At 40.9% G+C, this 23,589-nt stretch overlaps 1 protein-coding gene across 6 annotated transcripts in view; it reads left to right on the top strand.

Annotated features, from left to right (window-relative positions):
* The first annotated feature begins 859 nt into the window (after positions 1 to 859).
* The window catches only part of ZFR (zinc finger RNA binding protein), an 88,537-nt gene continuing 65,807 nt past the window's right edge, over positions 860 to 23,589 (top strand). For 4 of the 6 annotated variants that reach the window (XR_002522470.2, XM_021939263.2, XM_021939260.2 and 1 more), the window contains exons 1-2: positions 1,125 to 1,260; positions 1,552 to 1,651. Coding sequence is in view for 4 of the 6 variants with exons in the window: in XM_021939263.2 (XP_021794955.2) it covers positions 1,224 to 1,260; positions 1,552 to 1,651 (137 nt within the window). In the remaining 2 variants the exon portion in view is untranslated. Of the gene's footprint in view, positions 1,261 to 1,551; positions 1,652 to 23,589 lie in introns of all 6 variants that reach the window. The other 2 variants (XR_002522471.2, XM_031666100.1) reach the window with 2 other exon arrangements.

Raw genomic sequence — 23,589 nt, 5'->3', positions numbered from 1 at the left:
GACATGAAACAGAGAAGGCCAGAGAAACTAAACCATCAGAAGAGGAACTGGAAGAGGAAAGAGAATGGTTGAAAATGAACTGAGAAACTAAAGGAAAAACAGCGAGAAAACAGAGGGAAAGAAGAAATGCTTACATGGGAGCAAGTACTGTTATGTCCTTACCACGAAAGATCTGGCACGTGATCTGGTCTCGCTCTCACTTGACTCCAGCCAGACTGATCTCGCTCTTGAACATTCCTGCATCTGGACCCTTCTAGTTGCCGCTCTTCCTGCAGGCATCTCCCAGGCCTGTCCTTCTTCCTTCAAGTAGTCTCCTTAACCACACTCTACGTGAAATAGCACCTCCCTTATCCTTATTTTCCTTACTCTGCTTTATTTATGCTTGAAGCTCCAGTCACCATCAGACAGACTTTCTGTGTTTTGGCTACTGGCTGTTGTCTGACATATACCCGCTCCTAGAACGTAAACTCCACGGGAACAGGGACTTTGTTTTATTCCCTGCGGTATCTCCAGCACCTACAACAGTGAATGACACCCTGTTGGGTGACCGATATACGCCGGATGGCTCAGGGCGTGGGTGCAGGTCGGGGAAAGGGTATAGCAAGAGGTGTGTCCGGGAGGGATGTTTGGGGTGTGCTTTTAGTCCAACAAAAAAGCACTTTCTATCCTTTTTCTATTTCTCTCCTCTCCTTCTCCCTCCCTCCGCACTTCAGAGGTTGGAGAAAAGCTGCGGGAAAGCAGGAAATAAGGAAAAATCCTAAATTCTCCAGCTCGAATTCCAATGAAAAATTCATGAGCGAGGAAGACAGGGAGACAGAGAATAAATGCACACGCAAAAGTGAAGGAAACCAGTGGAAAGCAAGGAAAAAGGCGACAGACGTCACTCTCTCTGGTCACGCTCCCCGACTCCCCCGAGGCCGGGCGAGGCGCTCCTGGCACGCGCCCCAGTCGCCCGGCGGCCGCGCGGCGTCAGCACCACTTCAGAGAGGGCCAGGCCCCTCTTCCCCCGCGGGCTTACCCGCACCCGCACCGCCGAGGCCCCAGCAGCACGCGCCCAGGGCAGCCGCGAAGTCGGCGGGGACTACAGCTCCCAGGATGCCGAGCACGGGCGCGCCTGCGCAGTGCGGCCGGAGGCGGCGGTCTGTTCTCCGCTGAGGAGGAGCGGGGCAGAGGAGGGAGGCAGCGGGTGAGAGTTCAGAGTTCAGCAGCAGCAGCCCGAGCCCATGATTCCCATATGCCCTGTAGTTTCTTTTACCTATGGTGAGTCTAATGTGGCCCGCGAGGCCTCTGCCCGGCCCCCTCCCTGGCCCCGGGCAGCGGGGAGGCGCGGGGGTTGGGGCAGGCTCCGGGGAGGAGGCGGCGGCCGCCACCCGGGCGTGCGAGTGAGTGAGGGAGTGCGAGGCGGGAGGGGGAGGCGGCGCGGCCGCGGCCCAGGCCCCGCCAGGGCTGCTCTCACGGCGCCTCTCTCTCTCTCCCTGCGCTCCCTCGGCGTCTCGGCTTCTCTGCGTCTCTCCTCCCGCCATGGGACCCGACTCTCTGTGCCCGCCGCAGTGCCCAGCCGGCTGGGGGAAGATGCCAAAATGGCGACCGGCAACTACTTTGGATTCACCCACAGCGGGGCGGCGGCGGCGGCGGCTGCGGCCCAATATAGGTAACGGCACCCTGCCTTCTCCCTGCTCGCCCCTTGCTCGCCCCTCGGCCCGGATCCGGTCGACGCGACGCCCCCGCGTCCGCCCCCGGCCAGCCCAGAGCTCCGGCCCGCTGCAGGCCTGGCCCGGCCCAGCCCAGCCCCGCGGCCTCTCCCGCCCAGCCCCGCCTTGCCCGACCCGGCCCGCGGCGGGGAGCGGCCCCCAGTAGGGGGGAGGTAGAGACGGCGGAGGTGTAAGGACGTGGAGGCCGCAGGGCCCTTCGGCGGCCCCTTAACTAAAATGGCCTCCTGCGGCCGCCGAGCGGAGCCGCCACCGCCGCCCGGCAGGCCCCCCGGTCCCCGCCTCCGCGCGTCCAGCCCCCACCTCCCATCTTCTTCCCACTTGGAGAATGGAGAGGGTGGCCGAAGGGACCTCACGGGGAGTGCCGTGTCGCAGGTCCACTGGCTTCTCCTGCGACGCTTCTCTGCGTCGTCGCCTGGTGCTTCAACCCCCGGAGCCCAGATAACGTGTCGTTGTCTCGGGTACCTTCTCCTCCGTCTTGGGGCTTCTTCCCCAGACGCTCCATTGCTAGCGAGTCCTGCTGACAAACTGCGGGTGTCACTGCTTTCATCCGGTTCCTTTAGTTTTTCCTGCAACGAGAGAGGTTCACATACCAACCACCTGTACATTGTGTAGTTCTTAGACTGGAAAAGATGTGCGAAGTTTCTAGTGCTGGTAAATGAGTGCACAGCCTTGTTTGAGCTATGGAGTTTAGGCCCCAGGTGGGCCTGTCATTCTCCTTGCGGGGGTCTTTCCCCTGCGGGGAATGATGGGGAGGGAAGAAGATGAAAGTGAGATTGTACTGAGTCATTGTAATGCACCGGATGAAATCCCTACCTTAAGGGAAGCTCTCATTTCTGAAGTCTGTAGTTCGTTATACATCTTATCAAAGACAAACACATACACAACGCTGGATTTTTAAATTGTTACTTTTGAGTCAGTCTGAGACTTTCGGTTCAGGCCATAAGCGCACACGGCTCCTGCGTGATGTGCTTTTTATGTATATTAGATGTTGGTTAAACCCAGGCAGTTTTTTTCATCTGATTTTCTTCAGGAGGCACATTGTTTAATGGAAAGGGCATCATTGGGAGCCAGAAGACCCGAGTTCAGTCTCTTTTGCTCTTGATTTGTTGTTGTTGTTGTTGTTGTTGTCTCTTTTGCTCTTGATTTGTTGTTGTTGTTGTTGTTGAATAAATAATTTTTCTTACAGAGAAAGGGTATATCTCGAACTCTTGGGCTCAAGTCCTGCCTCAGTCTCCCAAAGTGCTAGGATTATAGGCATGAGCCACCACACCTGGCCTCTTTTGTTCTTGATTTTATGACATTGGGAACATCATATAGTTGGGTTTTCATTTCCATCATCTGTAAAACGAGATGCTGGGCAAACTGTCTTTTTGGGCTGAAACTTGTGGTTTTGAGAAACCAAGTTACTGTATTCCATGGCATCCTAAGATGCCATTTGTTGTAAAAGGTACCATTATTGTATGTAGTACTAAAAAAAAATGCTGCCACTTAAGACACTGCTTGAGACTCCATTAAGAGATGTCAAAATGTATAAATGTGCATCATATTGGTGAAACTAGCTTTTACTAATTGTTTAATGCTATGTGGCATTTTACAAGTGTTTTTTCATGAGGCCTGCATTCCAGAAAAAGCACCGAGATGACAAATTATAGCAAAATCTTGGAGCATTTCAAGTATTAGCAGATCTTTTGCTTATAGTTTTTGATAATTAAACAACTGAAAAAGTTTCAGCTACTTTGATGAAACTTTTTAGGGCTTTTAAAAAATTCAACAGCTTTTGGGGTACAAGTGGTTTTTGGTTACATGGATGAATTATATAGTGGTGAATTCTGAGATTTTAGTAGGGCTAATAATTTTCAAGGAGAGAAAAAAACTATCTTTTTCTGAGAAGAGATAGCTAATCAGCATCTGTGCCATAAATCTGCTGGCAAGTACTAGTGTTCCACCTAGAAAATATTGTATTTAACCATTAAAATTTTACTTGTTTTACTCAGGTTTTTTCTGTTTTCCTAATATGGGCTGAGTGATAAGATTTGTTGGATTACTAACTTTATTTACTGTAAAGTGGTGGGTTCTTTGTGGCACTTCTGAAATTTTTTTTTTCCTAAATGTAGACCTACAGATAGAAATGAAGGAAGGAAATGCTGATTTAAAGATAATAATTTTCTGATAAAATATGTGATTGTTTTATCCCAATATAGGGAACGGTGACAGAATTTGTTTCTAATAATTTTTTTTTTTTGGCCTTGAAACTCAAAGTTTAACAACAGTCCAGGTTACTAAATAGATTAAATGTACATCTGATGAGAAAAGACTAGTCTTTTGACATTACTTATATTGCTAAAACTTGGACACTCTTGTACATAAGGCCTTCTGTATAAACATAGTACATGAAAATATCGTTTGCATTTAATGGCAAGAAACCAGGCCCAATAATACTGGGAATTTTGGCAAGGAAGATGAATAACATTAATAACAAAAGCACATGCACAAAGTATGGTGGTGATGCTAATATTTCTTCCTGGCTGGAAATAATTATAATGGAACTTTTAGAGATGGAAGACCGAGGTCTGCTGTACTAATATTTTTTCAAATTTGAAAGATCTCAAACTCAGGAAAACCTTAAGTACAGTTCACGCCTGAAAACATATGAAGTTTTTTTTTTTTTTTTTCCCAGTCAAATTTGGATAGAAAATAGAGTATTCATGAAGGGCCAACTTTTTGTATTCGCAGGTTCCACAGGGCCTACTGTGGGACTTTATGTATGGAGTTTTGTATACATAGCGGTCCTGGAACCAATGCCCTGCTTATATTGAGGGATGACTGTATTTATGTGTGAATGATGTGATTTAATTGCTTCACCTATCACTGAATACAGATAAAGTAAGCATCCTACACCTAAATGTAATTCCAGAGGCCAGGCGCAGTGGCTCACGCTCATAATCCCAGCACATTGGGAGGCTAAGGCGGGTGGATCACCAAAGGTCAGGAGTACGAGACCAGCCTGACCAACATGGCGAAACCTGGTCTCTACTACTAAAAATACGAAAGTTAGCTGGGTATGGTGGCAGATGCCTGTAATCCCAGCTACGCCAGAGGTTGAGGCAGGAGAATCGCTTGAACCCAGGAGGTGGAGGTTGCAGTGAGCCGAGATTGCCGCCATTACACTCTGGCTGGGTGACAGAGACAGACTCCATCTCACAATAAAATAAAGTAATTCCAGCTCTTAGTTTTCTTGATTACAGCTCTGTAAGGTATTTGATTAAATTTATTTCAGATTTAGACTTTTTAGCTTGTTAATATTTGAAATTCATAATGGCACACTAAAGATCAGGTTCTTGAAGATGTTATAAAGAACTGTAATAGTGAATTTGTCAAGTATGGCTACTGGTAACTTGTAGATTAGTTACCATGTTTTTAATTTGTGTTAATGCACATTAGACAATTTTGTGGTAAGCATTTCTCAGTCTTTGTGTTCTAAGTCCCATAAACTATGGAATGTTTTTTTTTCCTATTCCGTATTTTTTGGTTTTTTTGTTTTTGTTTTTGAGACAGAGCCTCATTCTGTCACCCAGGCTGGAGTGCAATGGCGCGATCTTGGCTCACTGCAACCTCTGCCTCTCAGATTCAAGTGATTCTCCTGCCTCAGCCTCCTGAGTAGCTGGGATTACAGGCATGCGCCACCACGCCTCACTAGTTTATGTATTTTTAGTAGAGACAGAGTTTCACCATGTTGGCCAGGCTGGTCTCAAACTCCCAACCTCAGGTGCTCTGCCTGCCTCGGCCTCCCAAAGTGCTGGTATTACAGGCATGAGCCACCGCGCCTAGCCTTGTTTTGTATTTTTTTAAGTCAAGTAAATACGCCAGTTAAGTATTTTTATGTGTTTACATGTTTACGTTTCTGATAGTGTATTAATTTGAGGGTGCACAGGAGAAAGCAGATTTCAGACGTGGTGAAAATGTAAGGATGGCTTCATGGCCAGAAGGGTTAGGTAAATAACCTGTTAGAGTAGAGTACCTTTTTTGTTTGAGGAAATGTACTTACATAAATCTAGTTTTATTTTAAAATAAATCTTGGGGAAAGAACTATTATGACAGTTCTAAGGACTTTAGGGTAGCAAAGAATATGAGGAAAGATAATTCTCAGCAGAAAAAACTTCCTAATAATTTCATAGGATCAAAAATCATTTTTTCAAGTTCTTCATTGACAATGATAGAGAAGTTCTGATAGGAATTCTTCAGTTTTTGAGGAGAATTTGTGGCATATACATTTATAATAGCGTATGTAATAAACATTATAAAATAATCCATTATATCCCACAATTAATGGTACATTAACCCATTTCTTTGAGGGTGTTTTGTTTTGTTTTTTTAAAGACATGGTCTTGCTCTCTCACCTAGGCTGCAGTGTAGTGGTGATAATAGCTCACTGCAGTTTGGAACCCCTGAGCTCAAATGATCCTCCTGCGATGGGCTTCCAAGGTGCTGGAATTACAGGTGTGAGCCACTGTGCCCAGCCTCGTTGAGATTTGTAAACAGCCACTTTTTCTTTACTTATACTTTAGAAAAACCTTGGACATAGCAGTAAGTAGATTTTGACTATTGCTGGACCTTAAGCATCTGCCAGTCAAAAGAAGGCATCTCATCTAAGGATTTTGAGATGTCTTAGGGACTTCTGTTCCTAAAGGATGTGATAACTTGGGTAGGCTAACAGTAGCTTGGATAGGTTGATAAGCTAATGAGTTTTCCTTTTTTCCTTTTTCTTTTTTCCTTTTTATTTGAATGTAGTGTTAAGAATATTGTGTCTTGAATTTAGGAAAGAGTAAAAGTAACACTAGTAAGGCAGAAAAGGATTAAACACTGAGAAAGTAAAAAAACCAGGTGAACAGGTTTTTGAAACCAACCTTGGTGATGGAAATTTACTGGCTTTACAAAAAAAAGAAATACTGCAACGGCTAATAACATCAATCCTTCCATTGTTGAATCAGAGACCTTAGGATGTATACTGCATGGATAAGCTAGAAATAAGATAATTTTCTTTCCAAAAGGATTGTTACTATTACACTGATGATATAATGGCTATTACTCTTAATAGAGTAGGGTGAGCCAGAATATCCGTGTATAGAATAGGTATCTGCTTGAGTATGCTTTTGTAAACTGCCTTATAGTACACTATGAACAAAAGGACATAACTTTGGAACTAGATAGTTCGAATCCCCAGCTCCATCCCTTCAGGCACCCTCAACTTCTCTAAGACTTGGTTTCCTCACCTAACTTGACTTAAGTTTAAATATAAAATTTTCTAGCCTAGTGCCTGATTATCAGTAGGCATTCCTACCAATACTATTTCTGGTAGAGATTTAAGTAATAATAATTTAAGGGTTTTAGAAGGATTCCTTGGTTAATATCTATCGTATATTTATATAGAGAGTTTCATAATCTCACAGTAAAATGTTTTAAAAGTAAAACATTTGGGCCGGGCGCGGTGGCTCATCCCTGTAATCCCAGCACTTTGGGAGGCGAGGCGGGTAGATCACGAGGTCAGGAGATTGAGACCATCCTGGCTAACATGGTGAAAACCCATCTCTACTAAAAATACAAAAAAATTAACCAGATGTCATGGTGGGTGCCTGTAGTACCAGCTCCTGGGGAGGCTGAGGCAGAAGAATGGCATGAACCCAGGAGGCGGAGCTTGCAGTGAGCCGAGATCACGCCACTGCACTCCAGCCTGGGCAACAGAGCGAGACTCCGTCTCAAAAAAAAAAAAGGTAAAACATTTGGAGTCCTCATTACTAATAGAAAAAGAAGGAAAGTTTCTATTTACAGGTAACATGATTATTACGCTTGTCAGGCAAAAATGTGAGAACTAGTAAGAGTACAGCAAATTTTCTGGATCTACGATCAGGCAAAGGCCAGGTGCGGTGGATCACTCCTGTAATCCCAGCACTTTGGGAGGCCGAGGTGGGCAGATCACCTGAGGTCGGGAGTTTAAGACCAGCCTGACCAACATGGAGAAACCGTGTTTCTACTAAAATTAGGCAGGCGTGGTGGTGCATGCCTGTAATCCCAGCTACTCGGGAGGCTGAGGCAGGAGGCTGAGGCAGGAGAATCGCTTGAGAGCCAAGATCACACTATTGCACTCCAGACTGGGCGACCAGAGCGAAACTCCGTCTCAAAAAAAAAAAAAAAAAGAAAGAAAGAGTCAGGTAAAGTCAGTAGCATTCTTGTTTCATCAATATTGAATTAGATTATTAAATTTCAAATAAGTCCTGTTTATGTATAGCCACCAAACCTATTCAGTAAGCAGGAATAAAACAAATGAGATATTCAAAACACAGAGGAGAAAATGCAATAGGATAAAAAAGTCATAAAAGATGACAAAGATGGACTGTGTTCACGAGTGAAAAACCAATGCCATCAAATTATTATCTCCTAATCTCTGTATATTTAGTGTTACTGCAATAAAAATCTCATAGGATTTTTGCTATAACTTGATAAAGGGATTTTAATGTATATAGTGAGGAGAGTGATCAGCTAAAAATATCATGAAGGTCTTGCAAAAATAAGGAAGGACTTGTAATATCAGATACCAAAATATTATTAATAGAAAAATGTGATATTGGTACAGGGATAGACAAATAGATCATTGAATTAAAGTAGACATCCCAGAGATAGACATGCTTATATAGGTAGTTGGGTTAGAATATATATCTATCTGTTTAAATAGATGTGTATGTTAAAAAAAAAATCAGCTGCATTATTACTCAGAGACATAGATCATCAGGTTAATCAAAAGACCATTCAGGCTTTTAAATGTTGTAATTGATGAAGTATATTAGAATTATTTGGATGGATCTTTAGTCTGCTTATTAAAGGTACTTGTCTATTAATTGTCCATGACACCACTCTGTCAGAATACAGGATTAGAGTGATTGTTCTGAGTGTATCATTTCTTAGTATTTCATGAAAGCCATGTACAGTACAGCTTTTATTCATACAGAGATAAAATGAATGAAATAAACTTTGGGCTTTTTTGTTTTATTTGAATATTAGTCTTGTATATTAAAGTGCATTTGTAGGGAGTAATTCACTTATTTAATATTTTATGAGCATCTACAATATGCATAGTCCCTGCTCTCAGGGAGTTTATACTTCTGGGGTATGAGGGTGGAGACAGATGCATCTACAAATAACTACGCCATTATAATAAAGTTTAATGAAATACTAAAATGGGAAATTGGAGGATTTTGACTATGGAGTTTGAGGTAGACTTCGTGTTCTTTCATTCTGAAAATCAAGGGAATGTCATTTTAGACAAAGGAAAAGTATTGAGCCAAGACAAATATCTGGATTGCGTGATATAATAGAGACTGGTTTGGCTCTGAAGTCAGACTACCTGAGCTGAATCTGGCTCCTCCTATTACCTGCCATGTGACCTTGGGCAAACAGTCTCTTGTTAGTTTTTTGTCTATAAATTGAAGATAATAAATTTTCTTTGCCTCATGGGAAAACTGCACATGTAAGAGGATAGTTCAATGAAATGTCATAAACCCAATGTACCTGTGTAACTTGCACTTAAAACAAAAACAGAACATTATCAGTATCCCAGTAGGTTTTTACATTCTCCATTGTATTGTTTTGAGGATTCAGTATTATTTGTAAAGTGGACCTGGCAGTGACTCACACCTGTAACCCTAGCACTTTGGTTGGCCTAGGCGGGAGGATTTTAATCCCAGGAGTTTGAGACTAGTGTGAACAGCAAAGCGAGACTCCGTCTCTATTATTAATAAAAGAAAGAAGAGAAGAAAACATTATTTTTGAAGTGTTGAGAACAGTATCTGGCATATATTATATCCCCACCATTATTCAGTAGGTGGCTGGTGAATATGGATGAAAACAGAGAAAGTACAGTGCCTGGCATATATCAAGCATTCAGTAGACATGTTTTGAATTATTTATAGAAAAATAATACAACTGTGGGGCCGGGCACGGTGGTTCACACCTGTAATACCAGCACTTTGGGAGGCTGAGGCAGGCGGATCACGAGGTCAGAAGATCAAGACCATCCTGGCTGACACGGTGAAACCACGTCTCTACTAAAAATACAAAAAAAAAAAAATTAGGCAGGTGTGGTGGCGGGCTCCTGTAGTCCGAGCTACTCCGGAGGCTGAGGCAAGAGAATGGTATGAACCGGGGAGGTGGAGCTTGCAATGAGCCAAGATCGCACCACTGCACTCCAGCCTGGGCAACAGAGCGAGACTCCGTCTCAAAAAAAAAAAAAAAGGAATACAACTGTGGTTACCAGCTTTAAGGTAGGACCAGGGAAAGAAATAAATACTTGGTGAACAGAGAGCCAGGAAATTATAAAATTTAGGGTCATGAAAACCAAAAGATGATAGCGAGGTCATCAGCTTTAGAGATGCTGGATTAGGGATTTAGTACAGTTACCAAATTACTGGTGTAATTTTAATGAGTAGCCTTTATAGGGAAACTAGAATCTCATCACTTGGAGCTACAGAAAAAATAGCATAAAATTTTACTTAAAATAAGTTTGTAGTCTAGTGTTCACATAAATACTTAAGAATTCCAGAGGTCACATGGGCTTAAAGTATTGGGAAGCACTGTGATTGAAATCAATCAAATGAAAATAAATTTTCGGAATTCATATTTCTGGGAAAAGCTATAGTATAAAATACACTACTAGTACGGTAGTCAGCATTAAATGGGCAAGGCATGTGTTTGAAAATAGATTTGAAGAAATATGACACTTTTTTATGGGAGAAACAATAAAAGTGTTCAAACAATAACCATGTAGATGAAAGCAAAGAGTGCTGTGATTTATGAAAGTGGCTTTATAGCTTCTCTTACTTCCCCAATCCTGCCCATTCCCAGACCGTTTTATGCTATAAGCATAATGGTCTCTATGAAATGTAAATTTAATGATAACACTCTTCTGTTTAAGTTACTATCAGAATATCTGGTTATCCTAGTTTTATAATTAGAAGTCTGTAATGCTTCACCCACATTTATGAAATTCACACACATCTGATAATATTCGTAGTAAGCTTTTAAAATCTTGACAGTAAAAACTAAATTGACAGGTTAGCTTTTTTCCCATCTCACTCAGTGTGAATATTCATACCTTTCCTTGAAGAAATGTTAATACTTTTGAGAAATGATGAAGGATTTGTTTTTCGTGAGTATAAAAAGTTAAAGAGGTTGGATGTGGTGGTTCATGCCTGTAATCCCAGCATTTTGGGAGGCTGATGTGGGTGGATTGCTTGAGCCCAGGAATTCAAGACCAGCCTGACCTCAAGCAATCCACCCGCCTCTACAAAAGTTAGCCCCTGATCATGGTATACGCTTGTGGTCCCTGCTACTCAGAGGCTGAGGTGGAGCATCACTGGAGCCTGGGGAGGTCGAGGCTGCAGTGAGCCTTGATCAAGCCACTGCACTCCAGCCTGGGTGACAGAGTGAAACCCTATCTTTAAAAAAGAAAGAAGGAAAGTTATAGAGCACTTCATTTTAATTAATTTATGGTATCCGTCAGGGTTTATTGTACCCAATCAATAGTTTCTTTTTTGAGTAGTTCTAGTTAGAAGAATTGACATTCCATGACCTTTATTCTTTCTTAGAGGCCTTCCAAAGAGCAAAGAAAACATTCCCCTTCTTTTTCAAAATGGAATAAAATTCATCCTGTCTAGCAAGATTTACATCATGGGATCTTAAACATTTTGCTGTTTTATCATTTTATGAATTATTTCCTCTATCACGTATTCCCAACTATGTTAAAGACAAATATAATTGGAAAATGAAAGAATGTTGGAATCACCTACAAGGGTGGTACAGTAGTAAAATAACTGGATGATACTGCATTGCCCAAGTATCATATCTTCTTTCAAGAAGCTAAGAAGAAAGTAGAGATACTAATTTCATAGTTGGCTTTTAGTTTTCCTTCAACACAGTTGAGAATGCAGAATTGTTCATTCTCTGCCCATACCAGCAAAGGAGAAGAAAGTTGACACAGGAAAATGTTTCCCAGTTATCAGATATCATAAGATGAATGCCAAAAGCACCACTCTAGACTAATGATAATGTTGAAATTGTGTAAGCAAAAAATCTCGGTCTGCAAGTCTTCAGCTGATAATGTCCTACATGAATTTTTCAAACTCAATCAATAAATAATATATTTCTAAGGAATAAAAAAGAAATATGCCATTCTCATTCAGTTCGTCATTCACTAGAAGGGACTTCGTTATATAATATAATTGTGACAAGAACCAGAACATCCTATTTTGCTAAGCAGATACTTGGCATAATTCTTTCATCTTTTTGTTGTTGTTTTGAGACAAGGGTCTCGAACTCTAGCCCACTCTGGAGTGCAGTGGCACAATCTTGGCTCACTGCAGACCTCTGCCTCCCAGGCGCAAGTGATCCTCCCTCCTCAGCCTCCAAGCATGTGCCACCATGCCCAGCTTATTTTTGTAGAGATGGGGTTTTTGCCGTGTTGCCCAGGTTGGTCTCAAGCTCTTCGATTTAAGCAATCCACCTGCCTTGGCCTCCCAAAGTGCTGGGATTACAGGCCTGAACCACCATGCCTGGTGAATTCTTTCATCTTTTGTGAAGTTTGTGGAGTAAAATATACTTGATATGGTTCATTAGTGGACAAGTGCTGAAAACAGATGCTTTATACAAAAGTGATTGGAAAAAAGTAGTTGGTGTAGAAATGAGTTATTAGATTAAACATTCCAAATCTAAAATTGAAAATGTTTTGCAGTTATGGAGTAAAGAAGATGGCCATCTCTTTAACAAAATATGAGCCATCAGACGTTTCAGAAAAAAATTTTTATGGATTGTATTTTGACCCTGCAAGTGCAGGAAGAAGAACCAGAGGTAATGATGAACTGCAATAGAACATGTTAGAGATACATTTCAAATCTGGAGTCAGCATTTGTGAGATGGGCGTGTTCCAAGTTTGTGCATCAAAATTGAGCATTTAGCTGTGTTTAGAGAACATGGTCCATATACCTTTGAAATCAGGGCAATATGGAATAAAAATTTGGGCTTACTATAATTTTTTAACTACTGTAATTCTTATTTATAAAAGTTTCTAATAGTTCTTTTTCATTATGCTTTATTTTAATGGAAATTATTTGTTAAATGACTGTAATTAAAATAACTTGAAAGATCCAGTAGACGCAGATGGGAAATGGTGATAGCTGTCTCTCCTGGTGAGTTAAAGATTACAAGAAAATTAAGAACTTTCATACGACATTTAACCACCTCCCTCTCTTGTGGTCTACCATTCTCGTGAGTTGGTAGGAATTATAGGATAAGCTATCTTATTCTAGTTTTTAAGAAGAAAGCAAGCGACGGGGCACAGTGGTTCATGTCTGTACCCAGGACTTTGGGAGGCTGAGATGAGAAGATTACTTGAAGCTCAGGAGTTTGAGACCAGCCTCGGCAGCATAGCGAGACCTCATCTCTACAAAAAAAAAAAAAAAATTAGCCAGGCATGGTGGAGGGCACCTGTGGTCCCAGCTACTTAGAAGGCTGAGTTAGGAGGATCACTTGAGCTGGGGATGTTGAGGGTGCAGTGAGCTGTGATTGCACCACTGCACTCCTTCCTGGGCAACAGAGTGAAAAAATAAAAAGAAGAAATGGAGCCTAAATTTAAATTTCTTCTAAAATTCTATGGTAATAAAATTATTATTATTATAACGTTGTAAAGATAATGGGAGCATGACATTATAACATCAAGAATAAGGAGGCCGGGCGCGGTGGCTCAAGCCTGTAATCCCAGCACTTTGGGAGGCCGAGGCGGGTGGATCACGAGGTCAGGAGATCGAGATCATCCTGGCTAACATGGTGAAACCCCGTCTCTACTAAAAATACAAAAAACTAGCCGGGCGTGGTGGCGGGCGCCTGTAGTCCCAGCTACTCGGAGGCTGAGGCGGGAGAATGGCCTGAACCCGGGAGGTGGAGCTTGCAGTGAGCCGAGATCATGCCACTGCACTCCAGCCTGGGCGACACAGCAAGACTCCGTCTCAAAAAAAAAAAAAAAAAAAAAAAAAAAGAATAAGGAATAGCCAGGTGCTGTGGCTCACACCTGTAATCCCAACACTTTGGGAGACTGAAGGGAGAGGATTACTTGAGCTCAGGAGTTTGAGACCAGCAATATATAAAGAACTCTGAAAACTCAACAAAAGTCAAATAACCCAATTTAAAAATTGGCAAAAGACTTAAATAGAAACTTTACCAAAAATGACATACAGATGACCAAAAGGCATATGAAAAGACGCTCAACATCACTAATTATCAGAGAAATGCAAATCAAAACCACAATGAGCCATCACCTCACATTTAGTGAGCTATCACCTACATTATAGTAAACCCAAATTTTTATTCCGTATTGCCCTGAAGGATAAATGAACCATGTTCTCTAAATACAACTAACTGCTCAACTTTGATGCACAAACTTGCAGTGGCGAATCACAGCTCACTGCACTCTCAACATCCCCAGCTCAACATAGCGAGACCCCCATCTCTACAAAAAATTACCCGGGTTTGATGGCAGGTGCCTGTGGTTCCAGCTACTCAGGAGGCTGAGGTGGGTGGATCGCTTGAACCTGGGAGGTTGAGGCTGCAGTGAGCCACTTTTATACCACTGCCCTCCAGCCTGGGTGACAAAGTGAGACCCTGTGTCAAAAAAAAAAAATTGCTGGGCATGGTGGCACACATGTGTAGTCCCAGCTACTACTCGGGAGGCTGAGGTGGGAAGATCACCTGAGTCCAGTCTGCAGTGAGCCATGATCTTGCCACTGCAGTTACTGGGTAACAGTAAACCCTGTTGCATTAAAAACAAACAAAAAAAGGAATAATTAAAATTGCTTTGTCTTTGGGGTGATTCTGTGAGGAAGTTTGTCTTTTTTTTTTTTTTCAATGTTACACCAAATTTAAAGACATTTAAATGTCAGTAATTTCGTAGATACGTAAAATGTCACAATTTGACCTAGAAAAGTCCAACACTGTTGAGCATTAAACTTGGACTAAAGGGAAGGTCAGATTGTGTTTTGTGTGCCATGAAAAAGAAATGTTTCATCAGTTACTTTGCTGTTTTACCCAAAATTGAAACATGCACACACACAGTATGTTTTCTAAGGTACGAAAAGCACATCTAATGTGAGTAACAGAAGCTGTCTGTGTTTTCTTCAGATTTTTCCCACTTCATTCTTTATAACTGCAGAAATACAGTATTCTGTTTCTGCCTGGTAGTGGTTCCTCTAGAAATTTAACATGACTGTTTCACTTAGTCTAAAGTTAGTCATTAGTTTTATTCCCCTAACCAATAGACTTAAAATGCCTTAAACTTGATCAGTCCTCCTGATTTTGTGCTCTTGTTATACGATAGCTCAGATTTTTTTTTAACCCCATGACCAATTACTGTTGGACACAATTATTTGTTTTATATAGTGATTATTTGTTTTATCAGTGATTATTTAAGTTTACCTTCATATTTACCACTCTTTTTGCTCAACATTCATTCATTCTGAAATCATTTTTATTCTTAATTAAATCTTTGAGAATTTCCATTACTGTGAGTCTAAAAAACAGGTTTTTCTCTTTTTATCTTTTTTTGAGACAAGGTCTCACTGTGTTGCCCAGGCTGGAGTACAATGGTGCAATTTCAGCTCACTGCAGCTTCAACCTCCCGGACTTAAGCAATTCTCCCACCTCAGCCCTCTGAGTAGCTAGGATGACAGGCAAGCCACCATGCCTGGCTAATCTTTGTATTTTTTAGTAGACAGAGTGTCACTGTGATGCCCAGGCTGGTCTCAAACTCCTGGACTCAAGAGATCTGCCTGCAATAGCCTCCCAAAGTACTGGATTACAGGTGTGAGACACCACAACCAGCCTGAGATTTTTTTTCTTAATCTTAAAATATCTTTGATTCTCCCTCCTTGAATAGTCATCACTTAATCTCTGTAGGCAGTTTTTTCCCTCTGGCTGCTTATAAGAGTTTTTCTTTATCTTTCATGTTTATGGTTTCATTTAGATATATCTTAGTGTGAATTCTCGTTTGCTAGGGTTTCTTGGAGCTCCTGAATCTGAACATTGTTATCTTTCATTAATTTTAGGGAATCTCTGACATTCTTTTTCTATATTCTCTCCTAGTCTTTCTCTCCATTTGTAATTCCAATTAGATGTAAGTTACCACTTTTTATTTTATCTTGCAAGTATTTTAACCTCTTCAATATTTTTCATCTCTTCCTCTCTCTGTGCATTCTGGGTAATTTTTACAGATAATTTTCTTATTCACCAGTTTATTGCCAGCCATGTCTAATTAGTTATGCAATAACCTTTCTGAGTTCCTGACTATAATTTGTCAGTTGATTTAGTTTTAGAAGTTCATTTGGTTGTTTTTGACCCATCCATCTTGTTCCTTAGTCTGAGTTTTGACAATCTCTTTTACTTCAAGTGTGCTTACATTTTGTATCCAATAATTCTAATGCCTGTGGTCTTAAAATTTTTTTTTTTAATTCTGTAAATTTTTGCTTATAGTAGTGTATTTCGCTTGGGTTTTATCGTGATTTTTTTTTTTTTTTTTTTTTTTTGAAATAGGGTCTCGTTCTGTCACCTAGGCTACATCCCAGTCAGCGTCACCCAGGCTACACCACCCATGATTGCAGTGGTGCAGTCGTGGCTCATTGCAGCCTCAACCTCCTGGGCTCAAGCAGTTCTCCTGCCTCAGCCTTCAGGACCCCACCATACCTGGCTAATTAAGACAAAAAATTTTTTTTTTTAAAGGCAGGGCCTCCCTTTATTGACTAACCTAGTGTCAAACTCCTGGCCTCAAGTGATTCTCCCCCTTTGACCTCCCAAAATGCCAGGGTTACAAGCATGAGCTACTGCGCCCGGCCTCTTAGGATTTTTTTGATTGAGGTTTCCTGTTTGTTGGGATGTTATTTGCAGCATTTGCAGAAGAATATGTATTTTGTGCCACCTGGAAGCACTGTTAGCCTAGAGTTACACAGGTTGAGTATTTTCGGGTTAGACTTGCTCAACGGGTAAGTGTAATGCAAATATTCCAAAATCAGAAACGTCTGGTCCCATGCATTTCAGATAGTAGATAGTCAGTCTGAATTAAACTAACTTTTTGGTTGGGAATTTGCCTGGTCAGATAATGTAAATTCTAGAGCCCAAACCTAGGGGAAGACTGTCTTGTACCTAAGAACTGTCAGGAAAGTCTTTTCTCTTCTTCACCCATGCCTGGCTAATTTTTGTATTTTTTAGTAGAGACAGGGTTTTACCGTGTCTTGTGCCTAAGAACTGTCAGGAAAGTCTTTTCTGTTCTTTACCCAGAGCCAAGACTGAGCTAGGAAAAAGGTTCCTTACAGTTCTCTCTTAAAGATGGAAGAAGAGCACAATGGCTCAAGCCTGTAATCCCAGCACTTTGGGAGGCCGAAGCAGGCAGATCACGAGGTCAGGAGATCGAGACAGTCCTGGCTAACACGGTGAAACCCCATGTCTACTAAAAATACAAAAAAATTAGCTGGGCATGGTGGAGGGTCCCAGCTACTCAGGAGGCTGAGGCAGGAGAATGGCGTGAACCCGGGAGGCGGAGCTTGCAGTGAGCTGAGATTGTGACACTGGACTCCAGCCTGGGTGACAGAGCAAGACTTCGTCTCAAAAAAAAAAAGATGGAAGAAGACTTTTTTCTAATTCACTTACTGTGGTGGTTCGTTTGGGAGCCCCAGAGTTCTAAACTGTTGCTTCCCAATTCTTCCATGTCTCTGCTGACACAGAAAGTGATATTTGTACGGTAGCTTGCTGTACAAACTGAGAGATTGGAGTCTTGGATAAGGGATATTGCAGCTGCAGGCAACAGAATCGGGGCCTCCCTCAGGTCACTCATGCACTATGCATTCTCCCTGAGAACTAACACCAACATCTGGTGGGAATCTTTGCTTTTGTACTACTCAGAGTGTGGTAGGCAGAGTGATGCTGCTCTGTGACTTCTCTTGTTACTGCCTCATAAAAGGTATTTGTAGGATAATATAAGTCAGCCAATTGCTAAACATACTGTAATTGTTTGTTTTGAGACAGAGTCTCCCTCTTCACTCAGGTTGAAGTGTAGTGGTGCAGTCACAGCTCACTGAAGTCTCGAACTCCTCCTAGGCTCAAGTGATCCTCCTGTCTCAGCCTGTTGAGTAGCTGGGACTACAGGCATGTACCTACATGGTAGGCTAATTTCTTTTTTTTGAGACAGAATCTCGCTCTGTCACCCAGGCTGGAGTGCAGTGGCGCGATCTTGGCTCACTGCAACCTTTGCCTCCTGGGTTCAAGCGATTCTCCTGCCTCAGCACCCCGAGTAGCTGGGACTACAGGCATGTGCCACCATGCCTGGCTAATTTTTGTATTTTTAGTGGAGACAGGGTTTCATCATGTTGGCCAGACTGGTCTCGAACTCCTGACTTCTGGTGATCAGCCCACCTTGGCCTCCCACAGTGCTGGGATTATAGGTATGAACCACTGCACTTGGCCACACAGAGGTTTTTAATTTTGATGTAGTCTCATTTGTCTATTTTTAATTTTTTGCCTGTGCTTTTGGTGTCACATCCAATAAATCATTGCCAAATTTAATGTCATGAAGCTTTTTCCCCTGTGTTTTCTACTGAGTTGTGTTGTATAGTTTTAGCTGTTACATTTAGATCTTTCATCCATTTAGAGTTAATTTTTGTATATTTTGTGAGGTGAAGCTCCAGCTTTTTTCCTTTTCATGTGGATATCCAGTTTTCCTAACACCATTTGTTGAGAAGACAACTCATTGAATGGTCTTGGCATCCTTGTCAAAAATTATTTGACTGTATATGCAAGGCTGTATATCTGGGTCCTCTGTTGTATTTCATTGGTCTATATGTCTGTATGCCAGTACCACACTGTTTTGATTATTGTAGTTTGAAATTAGCGAGTGTGAGACTTCCAACTTTGTTCTAATATTTTAAGGTTGTTTTGGCTATTAGGGGTCTCCTGAGATTCCACAGGAATTTTAGGATAGATTTCTTTTCTGGCAAAAAAAAAAAAATCACTGGGATTTTTATAGGAATTGCATTGAATCTTTAGATCACTTTGGGTAGTATTAACATCTTAACAGTAGTTTGCCTTCTAATCCATAAACATGGGATGTCTTTCCATTTATTTGTGTCTTTAAATCTTTCAGCAGTGTTTTGTAGTTTTTAATATACACATTTTTCAACTCCTTGGCTAGGTTTATTCATAAGGTTTTTTGTTTTGTTTTGTTTTTTCGTTTTTCTTTTCTTTTCCTTGTTGTTTTTTGTTTTTTGTTTGTTTGTTTTTTTTTTTTTTTCGTTTTTTGAGACAGAGTCTTGCTGTGTTGCCCAGACTGGCATGATCACAGCCAGCTGCAGTCCTGACCTCCTGGGCTCAAGTAATCCTCCCATCTCAGCCACCCAAGTAGCTGGGACTACATGCACATGTCATCATGCCCTACTAATTTTTTTTTGTATTTTTTGTACAGATGAGGTCTCACTATATTGTCCTCCCACCGTAGCCTCCGAAAGTGCTAGGATTACAGGCGTGAGCCAGCCACAGTGCCTGGCCCAAGTTTTTTATTCTTTTTGATGCTATTGTAAGTGGAATTGTTTTCTTAATTGCCTGTGTATTGTTAACGTATAGGAATGCAACTGATTTTTGTATCCTATAACTTTGCTTATTTCATGTATTAGTTCTAACAGTTTTTTGTGGAGTGTTTAGTGTTGTCCATGTATAAAATGATGTCGTTTGTGAACAAATGGCTTGATCTTTTCAATTAGGATGCCCTCTTTTTTTTTGAAAGAGTGTTTCTTTGTTGTCCAAGCTGGAGTGCAGTGGCACAATCTCAGCTCACTGCAACCTCTGCCCCCTCGGTTTTTAAGCAGTTCTCATGCTTCAGCCTCCCAAGTAGCTGGGGCTACAGGTACATGCCAGAATATGTGGCTAATTTATTGTATCTTTATTAGAGACGGGGTTTCATTGAGTTGGCCAGGCTGGTCTCGAACTCCTGGACTGAAGTGATCCACCTGCCTTGGCCTCCCAAAGTGCTGTGATTACAGGCATGAGCCACCAGCACCTGGCCTAATTTGGATGCCTTTTGTTTTTCCTGCCTTATTGTTTTGGCTGGAACTTAAGTACTATGTTGAATAGAAGCAGTAAAAGCATGCAGCTTTGTCTTCTTCCTGATCTTAGAGGAAAAGCTTTCAGTGTGTCATCACTGAGTGTGAGGTTAGCTATGGGCGTTTCATAGTTTTTATTATATTGAGGTTATTTCCTTCAGTTCCTAGTTGGTTGAAGTTTTTTTTTTGTTTGTTTGTTTTTAATCGTAAAAGGATGTTGACTCTTGTCAAATGCTATTGAGATGATATTTGGGTTTTGTCCTTCCTTTTATTAATGTGTACTACATTGATTTATATGTTGAACTTGTCACTATATTTTAAACTGTTTAAGAAAACAAGTGTTGTAGGGAGTGGATGTGATGGATAAGAGCACATACACACTGGGGCCACACTGCTTAGGTTCTGGCTTTTGCTCTGCCACTTACTAGTGATTTCATGATATCTTGGGTTTAGATTAAATAATTTTCTGCTAGGTTTCTATTAATTATAAACCTTACTTTGCTGTAATTAGTAGTTTTTATCAATGAATTAAGCAATTTCATTTTCCTGTTGCATGATAGAAACTTTTTGTGTAAAGGGATAATAAATAGAGACCAAGAAAATGAATGGTGAATAACCATTATAGACTCCAGGTTAATGGTCTGCATCATGGAATGAAGATTCTCAAACTTTTGGGTTTCAGGATTCCTATAGCACTTCTAATTATTCAGAACCCCAGAGTTTTTGTTTATTTGGGTTCTATTGATATTTACTATATTAGAATTAGGCTTGGCGCAGTGGCTCACGCCTGTAATCCCAGCACTTTGGGAAGCCGAGGCGGGTGGATCACCTGAGGTCAGGAATTTGAGACCAGCCTGGCCAATGTGATGAAATCTGTCTCTACTAAAAATACAAAAATTAGCCAGAAGGTGGCAGCTGCCTGTAATCCCAGTTACTCAGGTGGCTGAGGCAGGGAGCACTGCTTGAACCCAGGAGGCGAAGGTTGCAGTGAGCTGAGATTGTGCCACTGCACTCCAGCCTGGGCAACAGAGTGAGACTCAAAACGAAAGAATAAAACTATTATACATTAAACAAAAATATGCTTATGAAAAATTAGTTTCAAAAACAGATGAGAGGCATTGTTTTACATTTTTGCAAATCTTTTTAATGTGTTAAATTAAGAATATTGATTCTAAAAATTTGCTTTTGCATTCAGACTGTTGCAGTAAATTATATACGAAGGCAGCGTCGCTTCACACCAGTGTATAATTAAAAAGAGAACAACCTTGTGTGGACCTCCTGAAAGAGTATCAGGAACCCTCAGGGGGGGTCCCTGGATCACATTGAAAACCACTGTTGTATACAAGTTAAAAACTCTGACTTTCAAAGCATTCTGGTTTTATTTCTTTTGGTACTAACCTCCACATCACTGAATAGTATTCCTCTTTTGCTATTTTGTAATTTATCAACTTTATGCATATATTTTTATTTCCTACAATCACAGTTTAGGACTACATTGCATATGCTCTCTTCTCATTTCTTCTCTTCCCAAATTCAGACTATGTCTGTTAATTTAGACAGTATACTCCATTTCTAGTTCCATCAAAGCTAGACAGTATATCAGTACTCTGTACCTTTTAAGAATTCTTGGAACTCTTGTGCTTCACTTCTCTTTCCCTACTTCACTCCCCAACTTAATGTATACTCTTATTTGTGATAACGTTTACATTATGTTCTATAATCATAGTTTATCTTCTCTAATTTAGGTTGATTCTAAAACTTTACAGCAAAAACTTTTATCAGTAGTAGTTATTGTGGAGCCTAGTACCATTCTATGATTATGATTTCTAATGTGTTCCATTTTACAATCCTATACCGCTTATTAGAAAATCTTCCTAGGCTCAAGTTCAAATGGATTTTTTCCTCTTTTTCATACCATACTGATTACTTAACTATAAAGGCTTTTACTGGGATCATGCCTTTCTTGAGCAGTTTACATTTCCTGAATTCATTCATTACCTTTTTTTTCTTAATCATGTTGTCATTTATTAAAATTTGTCTAGGCTCCCTGTCTACTGGCTCTGTGCCCAGTCCCCTGTTTTTCTGGATATCTTTCTCTGAGAGGCTTCTGTCATTCCTCTAATTCCAGTCTATACTCACTGCTCTCTGGGCCTGCTGCCACAGCTGCTGGCTGACCTAGGCTTTCATCTTTTTGCAGGATCCCGTGTTTTCTTGGTTTACTTTTTGTTTTAGATGGGATACATCTTCAGGTAGCTTGCTAAGAAAAGACGTTATAGTAGGTAAACTCCTTCCATCCTTGAATGGTTAAAAAAATCTTTATTCTGCCTCCATAGTTTGGCTGGGTACAAAATTCTACATTAGTAATCATTTTCCCTTGAATTTTGAAGATAATACCTTGTCTTCTAGCTCTAGTGTTACCAGTAAGAAGTCTAATTTTCATTTAGTTGCTGGTGCCCAGTTTTTCCCTCTCTGGAGACAGGATATTTTTGTCTTGAAAAGTAAAATACTATGTCTCTAGGTTTAGTTTTTTCACTCTGTTTTGCTCTCTGTGAGCTTTTTGAATTTGAAAACATGGTTCCCCTCAGGAGTGGGAAATTTTATTTCTTAATTTTTTTGATCTGTTTTTTTCTTTTCTGTCATTCCTTCAGGCTGTACATTGGGCCTCCTAGGCTTATCCTTTCTTTTACATTTTTCGTATATTTATCTTGTCAATTTCCCAACTGTATCTTCTCTTCTAGGTAGTATAAAGTTCTTGTTTTATAGATACAAATTTGAGTTTTCGAAAATTCTCATCTGTTGCCTTCATGTGTTCATTTCCCACATGGTCATTGTTGCATGTTTTGGCAGTTTATAATAGGCTTCCTTCAGATATGTGGTGATTTGTGTTGTCTGTTGATTTTTAAAAACTTTTTTTAAATTAAAAAAAATTTTTTTGAGACAGGGGTCTCACTCTGTTGTCCAGGCTGGAGTGCAGTGGTGTGATCTCAGCTCACTGCAACCTCTGCCTCCTGGGCTTAAGTGATCCTCCTGCCTCAGCCACCCAAATACCTGGGACTACAGATGCATGCCACCACACGCAGCTGATTTTTGTATTTTTTGTAGAGATGGAGTCTCAAACTGTGTTGCCAAGTGTGGTCTCAAACTCTAGATCCAGCCTTTTTGGCCTCCCAGAGTGTTGGGATTACAGGTATTCCGTGGCCAACTTGACTGTTATTTTTTAAGCAATAAGATTGCCTGGAAGTCTTGGAAGTCTTATTTTTTGTAGTGAGTCCCTGGCTCACTGGTTTTTTTTGTTTGTTTTGTTTGTTTGTTTGTTTGTTTGTTTTGTAAATAGGTAAGGAGCTGGCCATTTCTTGAGTAAGAATGTAGGGTGTGTGTACTCTGTAATAATTGCTTTACATACTTTGTTTTCCTGTTTCTCCTCAGGGAAAGTACTCTTCCATTTATATCTGATGCTTGAAGTGTTTCTTGGCTTCTTTTTCTTTTTCTTTTTTTTTTTTTTTTTTTTTTTTGAGACAGGTTGTACTCTGTCATCCAGGCTGGAGTGCAGTGGCACAATCATGGTTTACTGCAGCCTCAACCTCCTCTGCTCAAGTGATCCTCCCACCTCAGCCTTCTGACTAGCTAGGACTACAGGCACACACTACCATGTGTGGCTAATTTTTAAAAAATTTTCTGTAGAGATGGGGTCTTTCTACATTGCC

The sequence above is a fragment of the Papio anubis genome, chromosome 5, assembly GCF_008728515.1.
Source record: "Papio anubis isolate 15944 chromosome 5, Panubis1.0, whole genome shotgun sequence".
NCBI lineage: Eukaryota > Metazoa > Chordata > Mammalia > Primates > Cercopithecidae > Papio > Papio anubis.
This window is presented reverse-complemented; position numbering and strand designations above follow the sequence as displayed.